Here is a 13,870-nt window from a genome sequence, read left to right as displayed (position 1 = left end):
AGAGAGAGAGAGAGAGAGCCTAGTACTAGTAGTACTAGTTTCTAGTGTGTAACGTTTCCAAAGGGTGGTGTCGTGTCAAAAAATGGTGCCCTTTTCCTTCTGCAACGTCCATTTACCTCTTCCTTAAAACCCCATTCTCTTCTTATCTCACCACAAACCCAACTCAACTCAACAACCTCAGCTGAGTTGAGCTGAGCTCTCTGTTTCTGACCCAAAAAACCAAGCTCTGTTTTTTTGTTCTTTCTTTCAAGAATTGGAAATGCTGCCGAGGCTGAACGTTGGTATTTGGATGGAGGACAGGGAGGAGAGAGACGCCGGAGACTGGGCCAGAACCGCCGGAGCCGGCGCCGGGAGCAGCAAGGACGAGATGGGTTCATTGTCGAATTTCAAATCCATGCTGGAGGTTGAAGATGAGTGGTACTTGAACAACAACAACAATGGCATTCAGGGCCATTCTGACGTCGTCAGAGATTTGACGTTCTCACCCAGCTTTGCTGACCCAGAAAGCTTGCTGCTGAACCAGGTTGACTCTTCATCTTCTTGCTCTCCATCTTCCTCTGTTTTCAACAACCTCGACCCGTCTCAGGTTCAGTACTACTTGCATCAAAACCCATCTCTGTCTTCTCTGCTCAATGCTGTGCCCAACAACAACAACAATCCATTAGACCATGGCTTTGATTTGGGCTGTGAGATTGGGTTTCTTGACAACCAAGGCTCGAGTTTGATGAACAGGGGAGGTGGGGTTTTAACCGGGTTCAATGATTTGAGCTCCAATACCCACATGCAGCCTCAGAATATTTGCTCCAATTTGCAATTCACAGCAACCCGTTTGCCTCATTTGCTTGAGAATAGTACTAACTTTTCGGGTTTGCGGGGTGTTGATGATGCTTCAGGGAATGGTTTGTTTAACAACAGGTCTAAAATGTTGAGGCCACTTCAGCCCTTGTCTTCTGTGGGAGCACAGCCCACTCTATTTCAGAAAAGAGCAGCCAAGAATTTGGTTGGGAATGGAGGCAATTTGAGTGGTTTGGGGTCTGAAGGGGGACTGGTCTTGAGTAACTATGAGGGGGGTAAGGGGAAGAGGGACATGGGTGAGGAGAATGAGAAGAAGAGGAAGTTTAGTGGTGGAGATGATGGTGAGGATTTGAGTTTGGATGGCTCGGGTTTGAATTATGATTCAGATGAGTTTACTGAGAATAATAAGGTGGATGAGAATGGTAAGAATGTTGGGAATAGCTCCAATGCTAATAGTACCGTCACTGGTGGAGAGCACAAGGGGAAGAAGAAAGGGTTGCCTGCTAAGAACCTGATGGCTGAGAGGCGCCGCCGCAAGAAGCTCAATGACCGGCTGTATATGCTGAGATCCGTGGTTCCAAAGATTAGCAAAGTAAGAATTCGTTTCACATTACAATATTTTTATCGTGATCTCGAATGTGCACTGATTTTATGTCTCATGTGATTCATAAGCAGTATGCTTTTAACCTTTTTCATTTGATAAAGCACCTGTTCTATGAGGTTTTTCAAATGCTTCAGTTCATTGTTAAACATGACATTAATTTCTCTTGAGGTAGCTTAGCATGTATGATGAAGAAAGCTTCTCAAGTACTTTTTCCGAGTTTTAGACAAAGAAGCTGAGGATAAAGAGGCTTTATAGGTTTTGTGTTGTTCTGTTTCATGAATATTGTGTGATCAAATAACAAGTTTTCTTTTTGTGCAATCAGATGGATAGGGCTTCTATCCTTGGGGATGCAATTGAGTACCTGAAGGAACTTCTGCAGAGGATCAACAACCTCCATAACGAGTTGGAGTCGCTCCCTCCTGGGTCTGCATTGACACCTACCGCGAGTACTTTCCACCCTTTGACACCCACTCCGCCTACTCTGCCAAGCCGTATTAAGGAAGAACTTTGCCCCAGCTTACCTAGCCCAAATGGCCAACCTGCAAGGGTAACACTCTTGAAAGTTATTTGTGTAAATTTTCTTGTCAAGTAATATGTGCTCTATGCTTTCTGTATGATCACCTCAGGTGATTTTGTTAATATCAGAGATGTTGTTTCACATTTAGATTAAAAAAATGTCCTCAAACTATAGTGCCACTATGTAACCAAAATTTCATTGCATTGTTCTGATGTTGATAATTATGTAGGTTGAAGTAAGGCTACGAGAAGGAAGAGCTGTGAACATCCACATGTTCTGTGGCAGAAGACCTGGTCTGTTGCTCTCCACTATGAGGGCTGTAGATAATCTTGGTCTAGATATCCAGCAAGCTGTCATTAGCTGCTTCAATGGGTTTGCCATGGATATATTCCGAGCTGAGGTAAATATTATTACATCCGGTCATCAGTACTAGAATAATGTTCCATTAACATGTTTGTCGCTTAAAATTCTTGTGAATAATACTCTCTCATCGCAGTCTAGTATGCATGCTATGTTACATTTGTTAAACTGTTTATTCAAACCACAATTCAGAAATTCAATCCAGCTAGTCAATGGATTAGGATGACAGTTTCAAACAGTTTGACATGTACTGTCTCAAGGGTAAAACATTTCCTTTGACAAGGAATGTGTCACAGTCCCTTAATTTGAATAAGAGTTCAGCTTAGCCAGAAATGTTTAATGCTGTCACAAATAAGAGTGAAACGACTAACATCTCTTTGTTTTCAGCAATGCAAGGAAGGCCAAGACGTCCACCCCGAGCATATAAAGGCAGTACTATTGGATTCAGCTGGCTTCCATGGCATGATATAGGGGTTGCATCAGAACAACAACTGGAGTTGCTTTACCAAGATAGGGGAGGAGTCAGGCAAATTGTTCACCATGTTTTCCCTAGCCAGAGCTTAACTTTGCCATCTTCAAATTTTAATTTAGCAGCTATTGAGGAACTTTGTAGGTTTGCTTTGTATCATGGAAATTCAGGGTCTTGGTGCCACTACCACCTGAATTGACTGTAACTCTTGAGTTTTTCTTTTTTTTTTTTTTTTTTTTTTTTGTTAAGTTCTTAATAAAGTGTGTTCCTTTAGAAGTTAGAACCTAGTGACTAGTGTAATCAGTAATCTAGTCCTGTGGAGCGAAAAAGGGTCTCTCTGAAATTAACGGAATTGGGTTTCATTGCTCGAAGTTCCGGGCTGGTCTCTAGCCCGGAGCCAAACTCCGGTGACGTAATACAGTTGAGATTCAGCGGATAAGATTATGATAACAGAATGAGAGCTTATTGGTCCAATTCAGATCACAATCATAAGGGATGAGAGTGTTTTTTGTGTGTTCGCAAATACTTTTGCCCATCATCCCGAATATTCCAAAGAATCGGACTTCATTTACACAGACCATCCTATTTGCATCGTCTTTGAAGTTTATGGTGTCCGAGTATAAGTTTTCCCATATCATGTCCAAAACTAAGGAGAACGAAACCGAAAGCAGGCATCAGATGACAGGAAATACACGGGCTAATCAAACTCACAAACCTGCAACCATTGCAATGGCAGAAAGTCCAGAAACAGTAATGTAAGAAAGGAGTCGGCAAAACTGAAAATATAAGACAATTTCTTCATTAACCGGAAAAGCATAACATTAGACAATCTGTGCTCGTACTTATATTACACGGCAGGAAAATAAAGTCAAACCGCTGTACAAGGAGGGGGAACCGTTTCAGAAAGCAAGGCACACATCACCTTACACCTTTACACGAAACTAGGGTATAACTAATATTTATCTATACCTATATAACCAGACACTTCAAGATACTAAATCCAGAAACATGCCCAAAACTGGATAATCACATGTGCCATCTACCTGGGACGTATCAGGTGAACTTTAAGTTCAATAGAGAAACGCGCTGACATCAATCTTGATTAGTTCATATATCCAAACAGTTTAATAGCACTGACAAAAGAACTGTGAATATGATCTCCCCCCAAAAATCTACAGAACACCAGTAAGGAACCATGATAAATAGCTTAAGCATCTCTAGTTGATAACTGATAATATACCTAGTCATACCTAAACCAGTCCTAACACTCCTCAGTAATAGATGCTCAAGCAAGGTCACTGAGACTTCCCCTCTCTTGCATCCACACCCTCAGCAGGCAATGCTGGGTTCTCCTCCCCAAGTGAAGTTAAGGTCCCGGGGTTCATTTTTTGGACTTCCTCTCTTGTGTAGATGAAAATCTTCCGAACTATGCCACAAAATTCCCTGGTCACAGTGGAAAACAGTATTTAATTGACTTAAACAAGCAACAAAAAGAATTTTCAAATCCATGTAAGATAGGTACTTACTGCCACGGATCATCTCCAACAAGCATCATGTCATTCTCATCATCAGTATACACAAGCAGCCAATTCTTTTTCGGGTCCATTAGTTCACCATTAAATTCAAACAATTGGTCCAATTCAGCAATCAGTTCATCATAATTATGGAACTTCGTAAGATCAACAGACCTACCAAGTGCTATACCCTGCTTTTGAACCTGTGCAATTAGCAAAAAATTCGGTTCTGCTTCAGTAAATTGTCAGAGCTAAACATATTATAAAAATCATTCCAAAAATAAATATATATACCTTGGTGCAACTCCTAGTTGAAGAGCCTTGTGCTTTACCCTGACCATCTCTGGTATGCTGCTGAGAAATTTGTTTATCAGACTCATTAACAGCTGATAAATTATCCACTGATTTCAATCCCCTTGACACTTCCAACTTCTGGTCAGACTCCAACGTAAGTGCTTGGTTATGATAAGCTGACTCATTCATTGCTGTTCTATTTGTTGAGGGTTCATGTGTTATGAGGGGAATGCCAAAGAGCTTGCAGCTTATATCTTTTGGTTTAACAGCCTCATGTTTCAGTAGTGAAATATGCTTCGGCATGACTTCCCGTACATTTGCCTGATCAAAATGAGATGGTGGTGGTGGTGGTGGAGGCATCAACCAATTTCCTTGGGTTTGCTCAACTCTCTGACCATGGTGAACAGAATAGTCATTCAATCCACCATATCTAACATTCTGTTGTGCTTGGTAAGATGCATTGACAATAGGACCCTTCAGATTAGAGTCCAAGCTAAGTGACAGCGATGAGGGTAACATGGACCATGAACTCAAGTTAAACTTTCCTTCCTGATCCAGTGAATGCTTTCTCATGGAATTAGAAGATGCTACAGCTTGATCAACAAAGGGCTGACAGATACCGTGTGAGTCACTATTAGTTCCAAACCCTGATAGCAAATCTGTGTAGGTTGGTTCATGCCTCCCCGAGGGCATCCAGTTATCTGTACCCGAACCATACCTTTTCGAACCAGAAATCGAATTGTCATCTATGGTAGCTGGTCGTGCAGTAGACTTCTGAGCCGTATCAGACTCACTCTCCACAAAATTGCCTCGCAAGGTCGAGAATTCTTGACCTTGCAAGACCCTTGAATAACCACCTCCTTGTAGTACAGGGTCTACTGTTACCTTCAATGATCCTACAGAATTAACAATGAAACAAAAAATTAATTCCTTTTCAATAGGAAAAAAAATTAAAAATGTCACGGACATAACTACCCAAGTATCTAAAACAAATCACAACGGCAGTAAGCCTGTACCTTCCCTGGTGAGAACAGAAGAGTCCGGAGAAGAAGGAACCATGTTTGGCCGCGGCCTCTTTGGACGGGGCATGGGAAGAGGATTTAGAGCAGGAGGAGCAAGAGCAGGCTCTATTTTCCAACATGATACTCTCTCTGGACGAGGTATGGTTGAATTTTCATCCCATCTCACCTTTATTTAACATAAGAATGTTAGATTAAGCATGTGAAGTACAACATAAAAAGCTGCCTTCAGGAATATATACTACCTTAAGGGACCTCCATTTAGACTCTCGCCACCTCGCTGGGTCAGCATCTTCAATTCCAATTATAGTGCCAGTAAACCTACAACATTATTGAATATATTATACATTTACTTCAAGTTAGACAGAATGGGAAGAAGCCTAAATTAAAAGGCAGCATCCATTATACATACCTCTGCTCTGGAGCTTCTTCACCTTCAAACCTCATTTTAAACCTCATCCCTATAGAGTAGTTGTTTTTGACAGACTCCATGTACTGATCAAATGGAACAATGAACTCAGCAGGGCTTGTCCTGTGCACAAACATTTCAAAAAGGAATTTAAGTCTCAACAAATCAAGGGGAAAGTAATTCGAAAAAATGTATTGAAACCGTGTTTCAATCACGAAATTCTAGTATTTATAGCATCTCTAAATGTTGAAGTCTAAAGTTTAAGCAAAGCAACTCGAACCAAATAAACCATACCTTGGCTTGTAGTAGACAGTGAACATGGTTCCTGTCTTGATTGCATGCCATGCAGTTGCAAGTACACCAAGGTGCATGCTGTGACTAGATATTACTGAAGATGGAACATTGCCCTGTTGTCGCATTGCACGTCTAACACCGACACGTAGCTCCCCATTTTCACCCCTAGGGGAAAGACCACGTCCAATATCAGATAAAGAAATTGAGGAGCAAAAGAAATACAAACAAGATCCCGATTGTAAGAAATCCACCAACCTTAGAAATATAAATGCATCGCCTGCAACAAGCCTCTTAGAGCTAACAAAAACACTCCAACCACTTTGAAGTAGATGCCTCCTTGGTTGACCTGTCAGTCCCATCAAGATGTAAATTAGTGGATAAGAAAAGATGAAACGCCTACTTGTAGCCAACAAAGCAAATCGGATTAAGCTACAATAAAATCTCCTCCCAGATGTCAATTATTTCATTACATATGTCAAGAATGTAAATCCATCTCATAACAATTACCTCGGAAGATATGGCGGAAGCGCCACTCATTTCCATGTAAATCTTTGGCAACCAACTCCTGGGTTGGAGGCTGACGAGACATGTCCTGCAGAAACAGCCACATTAGAATATAATCTACCGGCAAAACGAAAGTTATACAACAAATTCCACGCTACGAAAAAAAAATCCAACCAGTTGTGGAAGGCATTCATCCGCATGCCGCCTTAGGACAGAAAACCCGCCATGAGTGCTTGTGTCTGAGGCTGTCAAGGTCTTACAAAATGAATGTACTTGAAACCTAGGAGGCGGAAGTGGGGGAGTTATTTTCTCCACTGCACTCTCATCTTGCTGGATTAAAAAGAACACGGTGTCAGAATCAATCCCTCACCAAAGTCAAATAAACAATCAAATCTTATTATTAACAGCAATCCTCCAAACACTTACATTTGGCTCAGGAAGTAAAGTTACTTGCGCAAACACCTCGTCTGTATCGGGTTCAGCCTATATTCGGTATACATAATTAGTTAGACGAGCTAAATATAATACATAAAAAGCTGAAAATCCAATAATTATGAGCGTAAAAGTGGACAGGCACTACCTTCAACTGAACATTGATCACCCGGCACAGTATCTTCGGTGGAAGATCATACACTGGCATCTGCTGGTCAGCCACCTGATTAGTCGACGCCTCCACCTGAAGACCCAGAAGAACAACTCCATAATTAATAACTCCGATCAAAAACCCGTCTACCGTCAATTCACATCAATATAAAATAATTAAAATCCGAGAATATATACAGACCCAGGCCGTAAACAGAAGACCATATCAACCATAAATCTGGTCAAAAAAGCTCGAAACCTGTAAAAGGGGGAAAAGAGAGAAATCAAAAGCGAACCTGCTCGATGTGTCCCTGAGGGAAGTAAAAGACACGCTCCCCTTCGCGCGGCACAGTCACGAGCGGCCCGGCGCAGGCGTGCCACAGCTCCGTGTAGAGTGCAGTTTCGGCATCTACATAAACACACATCAAAATCAAACACAGAGAAAAATCAGAAAACCCTATCACATGGACGACTCACTTTTTTATATTATCTTTTTCAGCCGAATAATCACATGGACTAACTAATACTACTACAACTACTCCACAAAACCACACAAGATTTGTCACCCAAATAACAAACCGGAATTACCTCTGCCGGCCGCCGGCACAGCCGAATGACCGTTCTGCCCCTCGCCGGCATTCCTGCCGTCGTTGTGGTCGCTGAAACTCGACGAGAAGCTCTCTCTCTCTCCTCCTCCTCCTCCTCCTCTCTGGTTTCCGCCGTTGTCCTTTATCGAAACCTCCGATGACGTCATCTCTCTTATTTGAAAACCTTACCCTCTCAGCTCAGCACAGATCTCTCATCTGAGACACTAGGCTCGTCGATTTCTGACCTCTCACGCACACCGTGAGATCTACTCCTTCAGCCGCTGTAAAAATCCAGTTGCTTCTATCTCTCTCTCCTCACAGACCTCACAATCGGTTAACCTCGCCGTCTCTGTCACTCACCTACAATTTTGACCTGTCTGTCTCCTACTAGCTTCACAAACACCGCAAACGCTCAAATCTGGACCAATCCGCTCGATTCGACTATCAATGTCCGCCGCGCTATCTCCTCCGCCTCAATATGCAACAAACGGCGTCGGTTTGCCTCCTCCGTCACGCCAGAAACCTCTCAGCGCTCTCTGCTTCTTCTTTTCTTTTTTCTTTCTCTCTCTCTCTCTCTCTCTCTCTCTCTCTCTCTATTTCTGTGAGTCTGTGAGTGTCTGAAATTGGGGGCTTAGCCTCATCGTGAGTCAAAACAGCGTGCAATGATTTCAACCGCGGTCAATTTCTAACCAGCGACCCGGAATCACCGGTGACCGAGCCCTTTGTTACCGGCTACAGCCCGCGGCCCAGTCTACAATTGCCCCCATACAGCGACACCTCGCTTAGGTGTTGTTTAATAGTAAGGCGGCTTTCTGGAACAGGAGAAGCGCCGTTTGGGGTCGCCGTTTACAGGTGTCGCATCGTTATTGGGGGGCAGGTAACGGCGTTTAGTGAGAAAAAGTTGTTGAGTTTTCATTGGGAAGTGGCATTGTCGTGCTATTAACGGGCAGGCTTGGATGGATGAGGAGGGGTAAAGGAGGGGTCCGTACTTAAATACCCACTATTACCCTTTCCGAGTGTGCGCGTCGTAACCATGGTTACTTTTCTTTTTTCTTTTTTCGTTTTCCTTTTTAACACTTTTTTTTTTTAGTTGTATAAAACTGGTTGGTTTTAGGTTCATTTTACTTTCTGCTTTTTCTCTAGTCACACCTCCACCAAATAACTTCCCCGGATCTTTATTCCGGCCAAATACGATGGGTCAGTTACTGATTTTGTACCACGTTTAATAATAGTATATACTTTTGTAACTTTTTAAATAAGTATATGTCACAGATTCTAATAGTGATTGTTGGATTTTTTTCATTAATGTACGGTCATAATATTATCTTGAAACTTCTATAATAATTAAGAAGGATCATTGTTATATTCGTTTTATCAATATTATGATATGATGTTGTAGACTTGATGCTTACATTCCTTACAAGTAGATCTTCTAAATAGGATAAAAGATTATATATAAGATAATAATATCAACACACCTTATATGATATGCAGTGTGGTCCATCAGATTAAACTCGCTACTTGAGATATTTTAGAAAAAAATATTTTAAAAAATTCTTTGTAATTTTTTCTTCGGGAGCCATAAAAAGTGAAAGAGATATACTCAATAGTCAATACACCGGTAAGGAAAGAATAATTACATAGTTTCCTAAAAAAAGAAAGAATAATTACATTGTTAATGTAACAAATTAAGAATGGTAATTTTGGCCAAGCGATGAGTCATGTCATATTAATTATTCATATGACAATCGTTGGATTTAATGACCTACCATTTTCACACATTCATGATTTGCTTCGATGCCTATAGGTGAGAATCCAATATTATATAGGTACAAATTGATGTAATGTGAACTAACTTAATTTTAACTTGGAAGGAAATAAATGAATCTAACCCTAGATAATGACCCGATGAATAAACTTTAGGGTAATCACAATATTTAATCAACCTGCCTTTCCTATTTATTTCTTTTTTCAAAAAACCTGCCTTTCCTATATAAGGGGATTTAGCTCTTTGGGAAGGTGCCCACATTAGATTAGAATCTATTATGTATCATTTAAATGATTTTCTCACTTGGGGACGTAATGTGAGGATATTTTCATCAACGGAAATAATCAAATCTATACTTACAACTAAGAACATTCAATTTGTTTATGGTACAAATTTTTTGGTCTGTATTTGGCCTGTAGACAGCCGTTAGTCTTTTTTTCCTAAGCAGACTCGAAATATTCCAATACATAGAACAGGAAGCCCTTCTAGTGAGGACCCTTAAGTTGAGGACTTTTCGGTTTATGATTTAAAAGACCCAATTTTCGATCACATTTTGACATCTTATCCGTTCAGTTTTTAGGTTTATATGAGTAGATCATTTCTATAAATTTTCACCCAAATTGATGTTCGTTAAGATAACAAACTAGATCAAATTAATGGACGAACCAAATCTGTTAAATATGAACCGTTCAAGTTCATAATTGATAAATCACACTTATGAATGTCTTAACAATTTTCAATATAGCTGAAAATTTGAATAAATGATCTACTCATAAATACCTATAAACTGAACGGTCAAGATGTAGATATAAGATCGAAATGTGGGATAAGCCGAAAAGTCCTCACCAAGTCCTCAACTTAAGGGTCCTCACTAGAAGGGCTCTCACATAGAACATATATAGTAAATAAAACTAATCTCAAACACTCATTAAATACGTAAATTTTATATAATATAATAAAACGGGTCACAAATATCTCGATAAATGCGTAAAATCACCAACATAGTATGCATGATGGGTCAAGAGTAGGTCCATAATAGCTCACGTATGTTATTAGATATTTATTTTTTCCATACATTATTTTTCTCTATGATAATATTGGAAAATGAAAAAAGATTTTACGGTAAAGATGTTCTTTTCATTTGCAGTTAAATTTCGATGTCAGAGCAGTAAAAAGGTATCTCCGTAACGGATGGGGGTATATATCGCCAGACATGGGATGCCCAAGTCACGTGGTTGGGTGAAATTTTATTAATTTTTAAAGTTTGTTGGGAAAGAAAATGAGTGGGGGCCCACGTGTATTGTCTAAAGTAACAAACGGAGGAATCTCAATCTCTGTCCGGAAAAAGGTAATATTATTATTTGCTGTTAAAATTAAAATTAAATTATAAAATTAGGAACACTTTAATTAGTGTCCATACATACGCGGCTCTCTCCCTTTTTGAAACACCAAAACGGTTCGTTTCCACCGCAACCGCACTCATTAGGCTCGTTCTTCACGGCGTCATCTTGACATTCCCTTCTCAACTTTTCTGGACCAGAATTTTTGGGGATAAATTTATGCTGTTGCGCTCGATCTTTTGATTCTTTTTATTTATTCCTGTCACTTTTTCCTTTTTATTCACAATTCATTTTTTTTTCTTTCTTTTTTTTGGTGAATCACCACTCATCTTATATCCACATTTCAACATTTCACATTTCCACTCATCTTTCTCTTTTTTATTGTATAAATATACATTTATAACTAAGAATTACATATTTGTCCACGATTATATAATAGGATGTGAGAGATTATAAATTAAGGATATGAAATCCACACACCTTAAATTGTAATCCACACACCCACTTTTCATTTTTAGTAATAATTTTCATACGAAGACAAAATTTAAATCACTAAGGAAAAAATTTAAGTTACTAAAAATATAAAATGGGTGTGTAGATTTCACTTTTCATAAATTATACTCGTAATTTTGTAAGTGCCAAATTATTTAGTAACATCATTTTATTTAAATTATATCTTATTACTTACACTATAGATAATAAAATTGTTGAGTCTCGTTTACTCTGCCTACCTACTATGTGGTAGTTAATAGTCTATAAGCTCTTTTATGGAGCATATCCTCGTCAATTGATTGGACCATGTGGTAGTTAATAGTCTATAAGCCTTTTAATAGAGCATATACTTGTCAATTGATTGGACATAATATATGTATCACGGTGCTACTGCCATAAACTCTTCTTCAACCCTATGTGAATAGAAGGAGGATGTAAATATTCCCCACAAACTTAAGATTATCTGATCCATTAGGTTAGCAATACGGCAAATAATAACTACATGTCTATAAATCATCTAATATGCATGTGACGTTACACATGAAAATGGGCATAAATTTGTGTGTGAAGGAGCCAAACCTTGGTGGTACAATTTTTTAGTTCTTATGGTAAGAAGTTTGACAACTCACCACCCAAATTGAATGCAAGGAAATTGAATAACACGTGGGGAGTTCAATTTCGGATTCGAACCAAGTAAAGCTTCCGTCATCTAATATGTAGCGAGGTTACTTAGGGACCAACATATTAAAGTGAAATGGTACAATTTGCCTAATGTATGGACCATCATTTATCAAGTGTATTTTGAAACACATGGCAAATAATTAGGACATGCACCACTAAAACAAAAGTAGGTAGAAAATCAGTGATACAATATGGGCACAAGACTAACGAGCATATCTACCATAGTATCCAAGTGTGACTCACAATAATGAAAAACGTGTTGGTATATCTATTCTTTAAACATAGCATTTTTATGGATGTGAAATGTTTTTACTTGTTGATTTTCAATGTTATTTTTATATGAATGCATGTCGTTTAAATGTTTATGTATGTTGGTTTCGTCCACCCATAAAGATGTAAATAAGTTGTTGTTTGTATCTACTAAAATTATCTCATCACTTTGTCCTATAATGACGTCGTTATATTTCTTTGCTTGTTAGATACATGAGTGTATATTAACCATGAGTCTAACTCATTCGGTTTCATTCTTATGATGAAGTTAGTGTCATATTAGATCCACCAATTGTCTCCACATAGAGGATGTTTACATCTCTAATGTAGTTTATTGTCAGAGAAATTTTAAATACACACCCCTAATCTCTTAATACACATCTCTATTATTTTATGTTTTTATTGAGATTTTGTAGGTAAGCTAAATGACCAAAACAAACATCTATTAATTAAAAAAAAAATCACGCTAGAAGTATTTTTTCAACATCTTCTACCCTAAAATCATCGAAAATTTCTCTCCTACCCCAACTCTTCTCCACAATTCATTTGAGTTTGTTTTTTTTTTTTTATCTGTATCAACTTTAGTTTGATCTTGCAGATTATATTGTCAAGTACTGTATCTTTATCATGACATGTTTTATCGAATAACTAGCTATCTATGTTTAATAGCTATTGTATTTCTACAGTTCTGCTAGCTTGTGAATTTTGAAAACTTGTCTTGGTGATTTGAAGTTGAAATATAACAATAATCATTTGATTATAAATTAAAAGATAATAACCAAAAATGTCTAACAAAAATTAGACGAAATGATATGTAAAAAGAGGTACCAAATAGTAAATATATATTAATTATTAATTATATTAAATAATAGAATATTTCATAAATTAAGGACATTTTAGACAGTTTGAGATGTGTATTAAGTATAATACTGAAATAAAAAACTTGATAGGTAATGTATTAAGTAAGGGGTGTGTATTAAGATATTAAGGGTGTGTATTTAAAATTTCTCTTATTGTCATTAGCATGAAATTTAACGTTAATAAAAGTTAAATTTTGTCACTCTTATGTTAAAACCGTATGTAGCTCAAACATACGATCATAAATACCCGTGCAAAGAGAGGGACTATAACGAGTTAAGTGTGACAAGAGCCACTTTGACCGGCCGGTAAAGAGAGGGAAGGAATACGCGGTGAAATTAGGGTGGGTCCGGCGGTGTCCCCGGATTAGGTTACAATTACTCTAAGGTGTAGGGCCAGGGTTTCTCTGCCTCCTCTCTCCTTAGCAATTCGGACAGTCCCTTAATTTCTCTCTCTGACCCCTAACCCACAGACCGAACCGCGTCATGTCCTTCAAACCAAACCCCCCCCCCC

General features: G+C 38.7%; 2 protein-coding genes across 2 annotated transcripts; one reads left to right on the top strand and one right to left on the bottom strand.

The window, feature by feature from the left end:
• The first annotated feature begins 289 nt into the window (after positions 1-289).
• LOC101312820 (transcription factor ICE1-like) lies at positions 290-2,747 on the top strand. The gene is made up of 4 exons (XM_004297447.1): positions 290-1,387; positions 1,722-1,946; positions 2,146-2,316; positions 2,664-2,747. Exons 1-4 carry the CDS (start codon positions 290-292, stop codon positions 2,745-2,747), a joined length of 1,578 nt encoding a protein of 525 aa, XP_004297495.1.
• Positions 2,748-3,569: 822 nt separating this feature from the next.
• LOC101312532 (auxin response factor 2-like) lies at positions 3,570-8,540 on the bottom strand. Its single transcript, XM_004297446.1, has 14 exons — positions 7,950-8,540; positions 7,658-7,770; positions 7,360-7,455; positions 7,206-7,262; positions 6,954-7,109; positions 6,783-6,867; positions 6,531-6,621; positions 6,276-6,440; positions 5,985-6,104; positions 5,818-5,893; positions 5,570-5,741; positions 4,554-5,449; positions 4,272-4,462; positions 3,570-4,188 (listed from the first exon to the last, which is right to left on the bottom strand). Exons 1-14 carry the CDS (start codon positions 8,113-8,115, stop codon positions 4,041-4,043), a joined length of 2,532 nt encoding a protein of 843 aa, XP_004297494.1. The 5' UTR covers positions 8,116-8,540; the 3' UTR covers positions 3,570-4,040.
• Positions 8,541-13,870: the final 5,330 nt, after the last annotated feature.

Source organism: Fragaria vesca, linkage group LG4 (assembly GCF_000184155.1).
Source record: "Fragaria vesca subsp. vesca linkage group LG4, FraVesHawaii_1.0, whole genome shotgun sequence".
NCBI classification, from domain to species: domain Eukaryota; kingdom Viridiplantae; phylum Streptophyta; class Magnoliopsida; order Rosales; family Rosaceae; genus Fragaria; species Fragaria vesca.
The sequence above is the reverse complement of the archived record's forward strand: the minus strand, read 5'-3'. Positions and strand labels throughout refer to the sequence as shown.

Bases quoted from the DNA above. Each gene is read 5' to 3' on its own strand.
- LOC101312820 (XM_004297447.1), top strand. From the start codon at position 290: ATGGAGGACAGGGAGGAGAGAGACGCCGGAGACTGGGCCAGAACCGCC. The intron at 1,388-1,721 runs GTAAGAATTCGT...TTGTGCAATCAG, and splicing joins TGGTTCCAAAGATTAGCAAA to ATGGATAGGGCTTCTATCCT. The intron at 1,947-2,145 runs GTAACACTCTTG...ATAATTATGTAG, and splicing joins CAAATGGCCAACCTGCAAGG to GTTGAAGTAAGGCTACGAGA.
- LOC101312532 (XM_004297446.1), bottom strand. From the start codon at position 8,115: ATGACGTCATCGGAGGTTTCGATAAAGGACAACGGCGGAAACCAGAGA. The intron at 4,463-4,553 runs GTATATATATTT...CTAATTGCACAG, and splicing joins CAACTAGGAGTTGCACCAAG to GTTCAAAAGCAGGGTATAGC. The intron at 4,189-4,271 runs GTAAGTACCTAT...CACTGTGACCAG, and splicing joins GTTGGAGATGATCCGTGGCA to GGAATTTTGTGGCATAGTTC.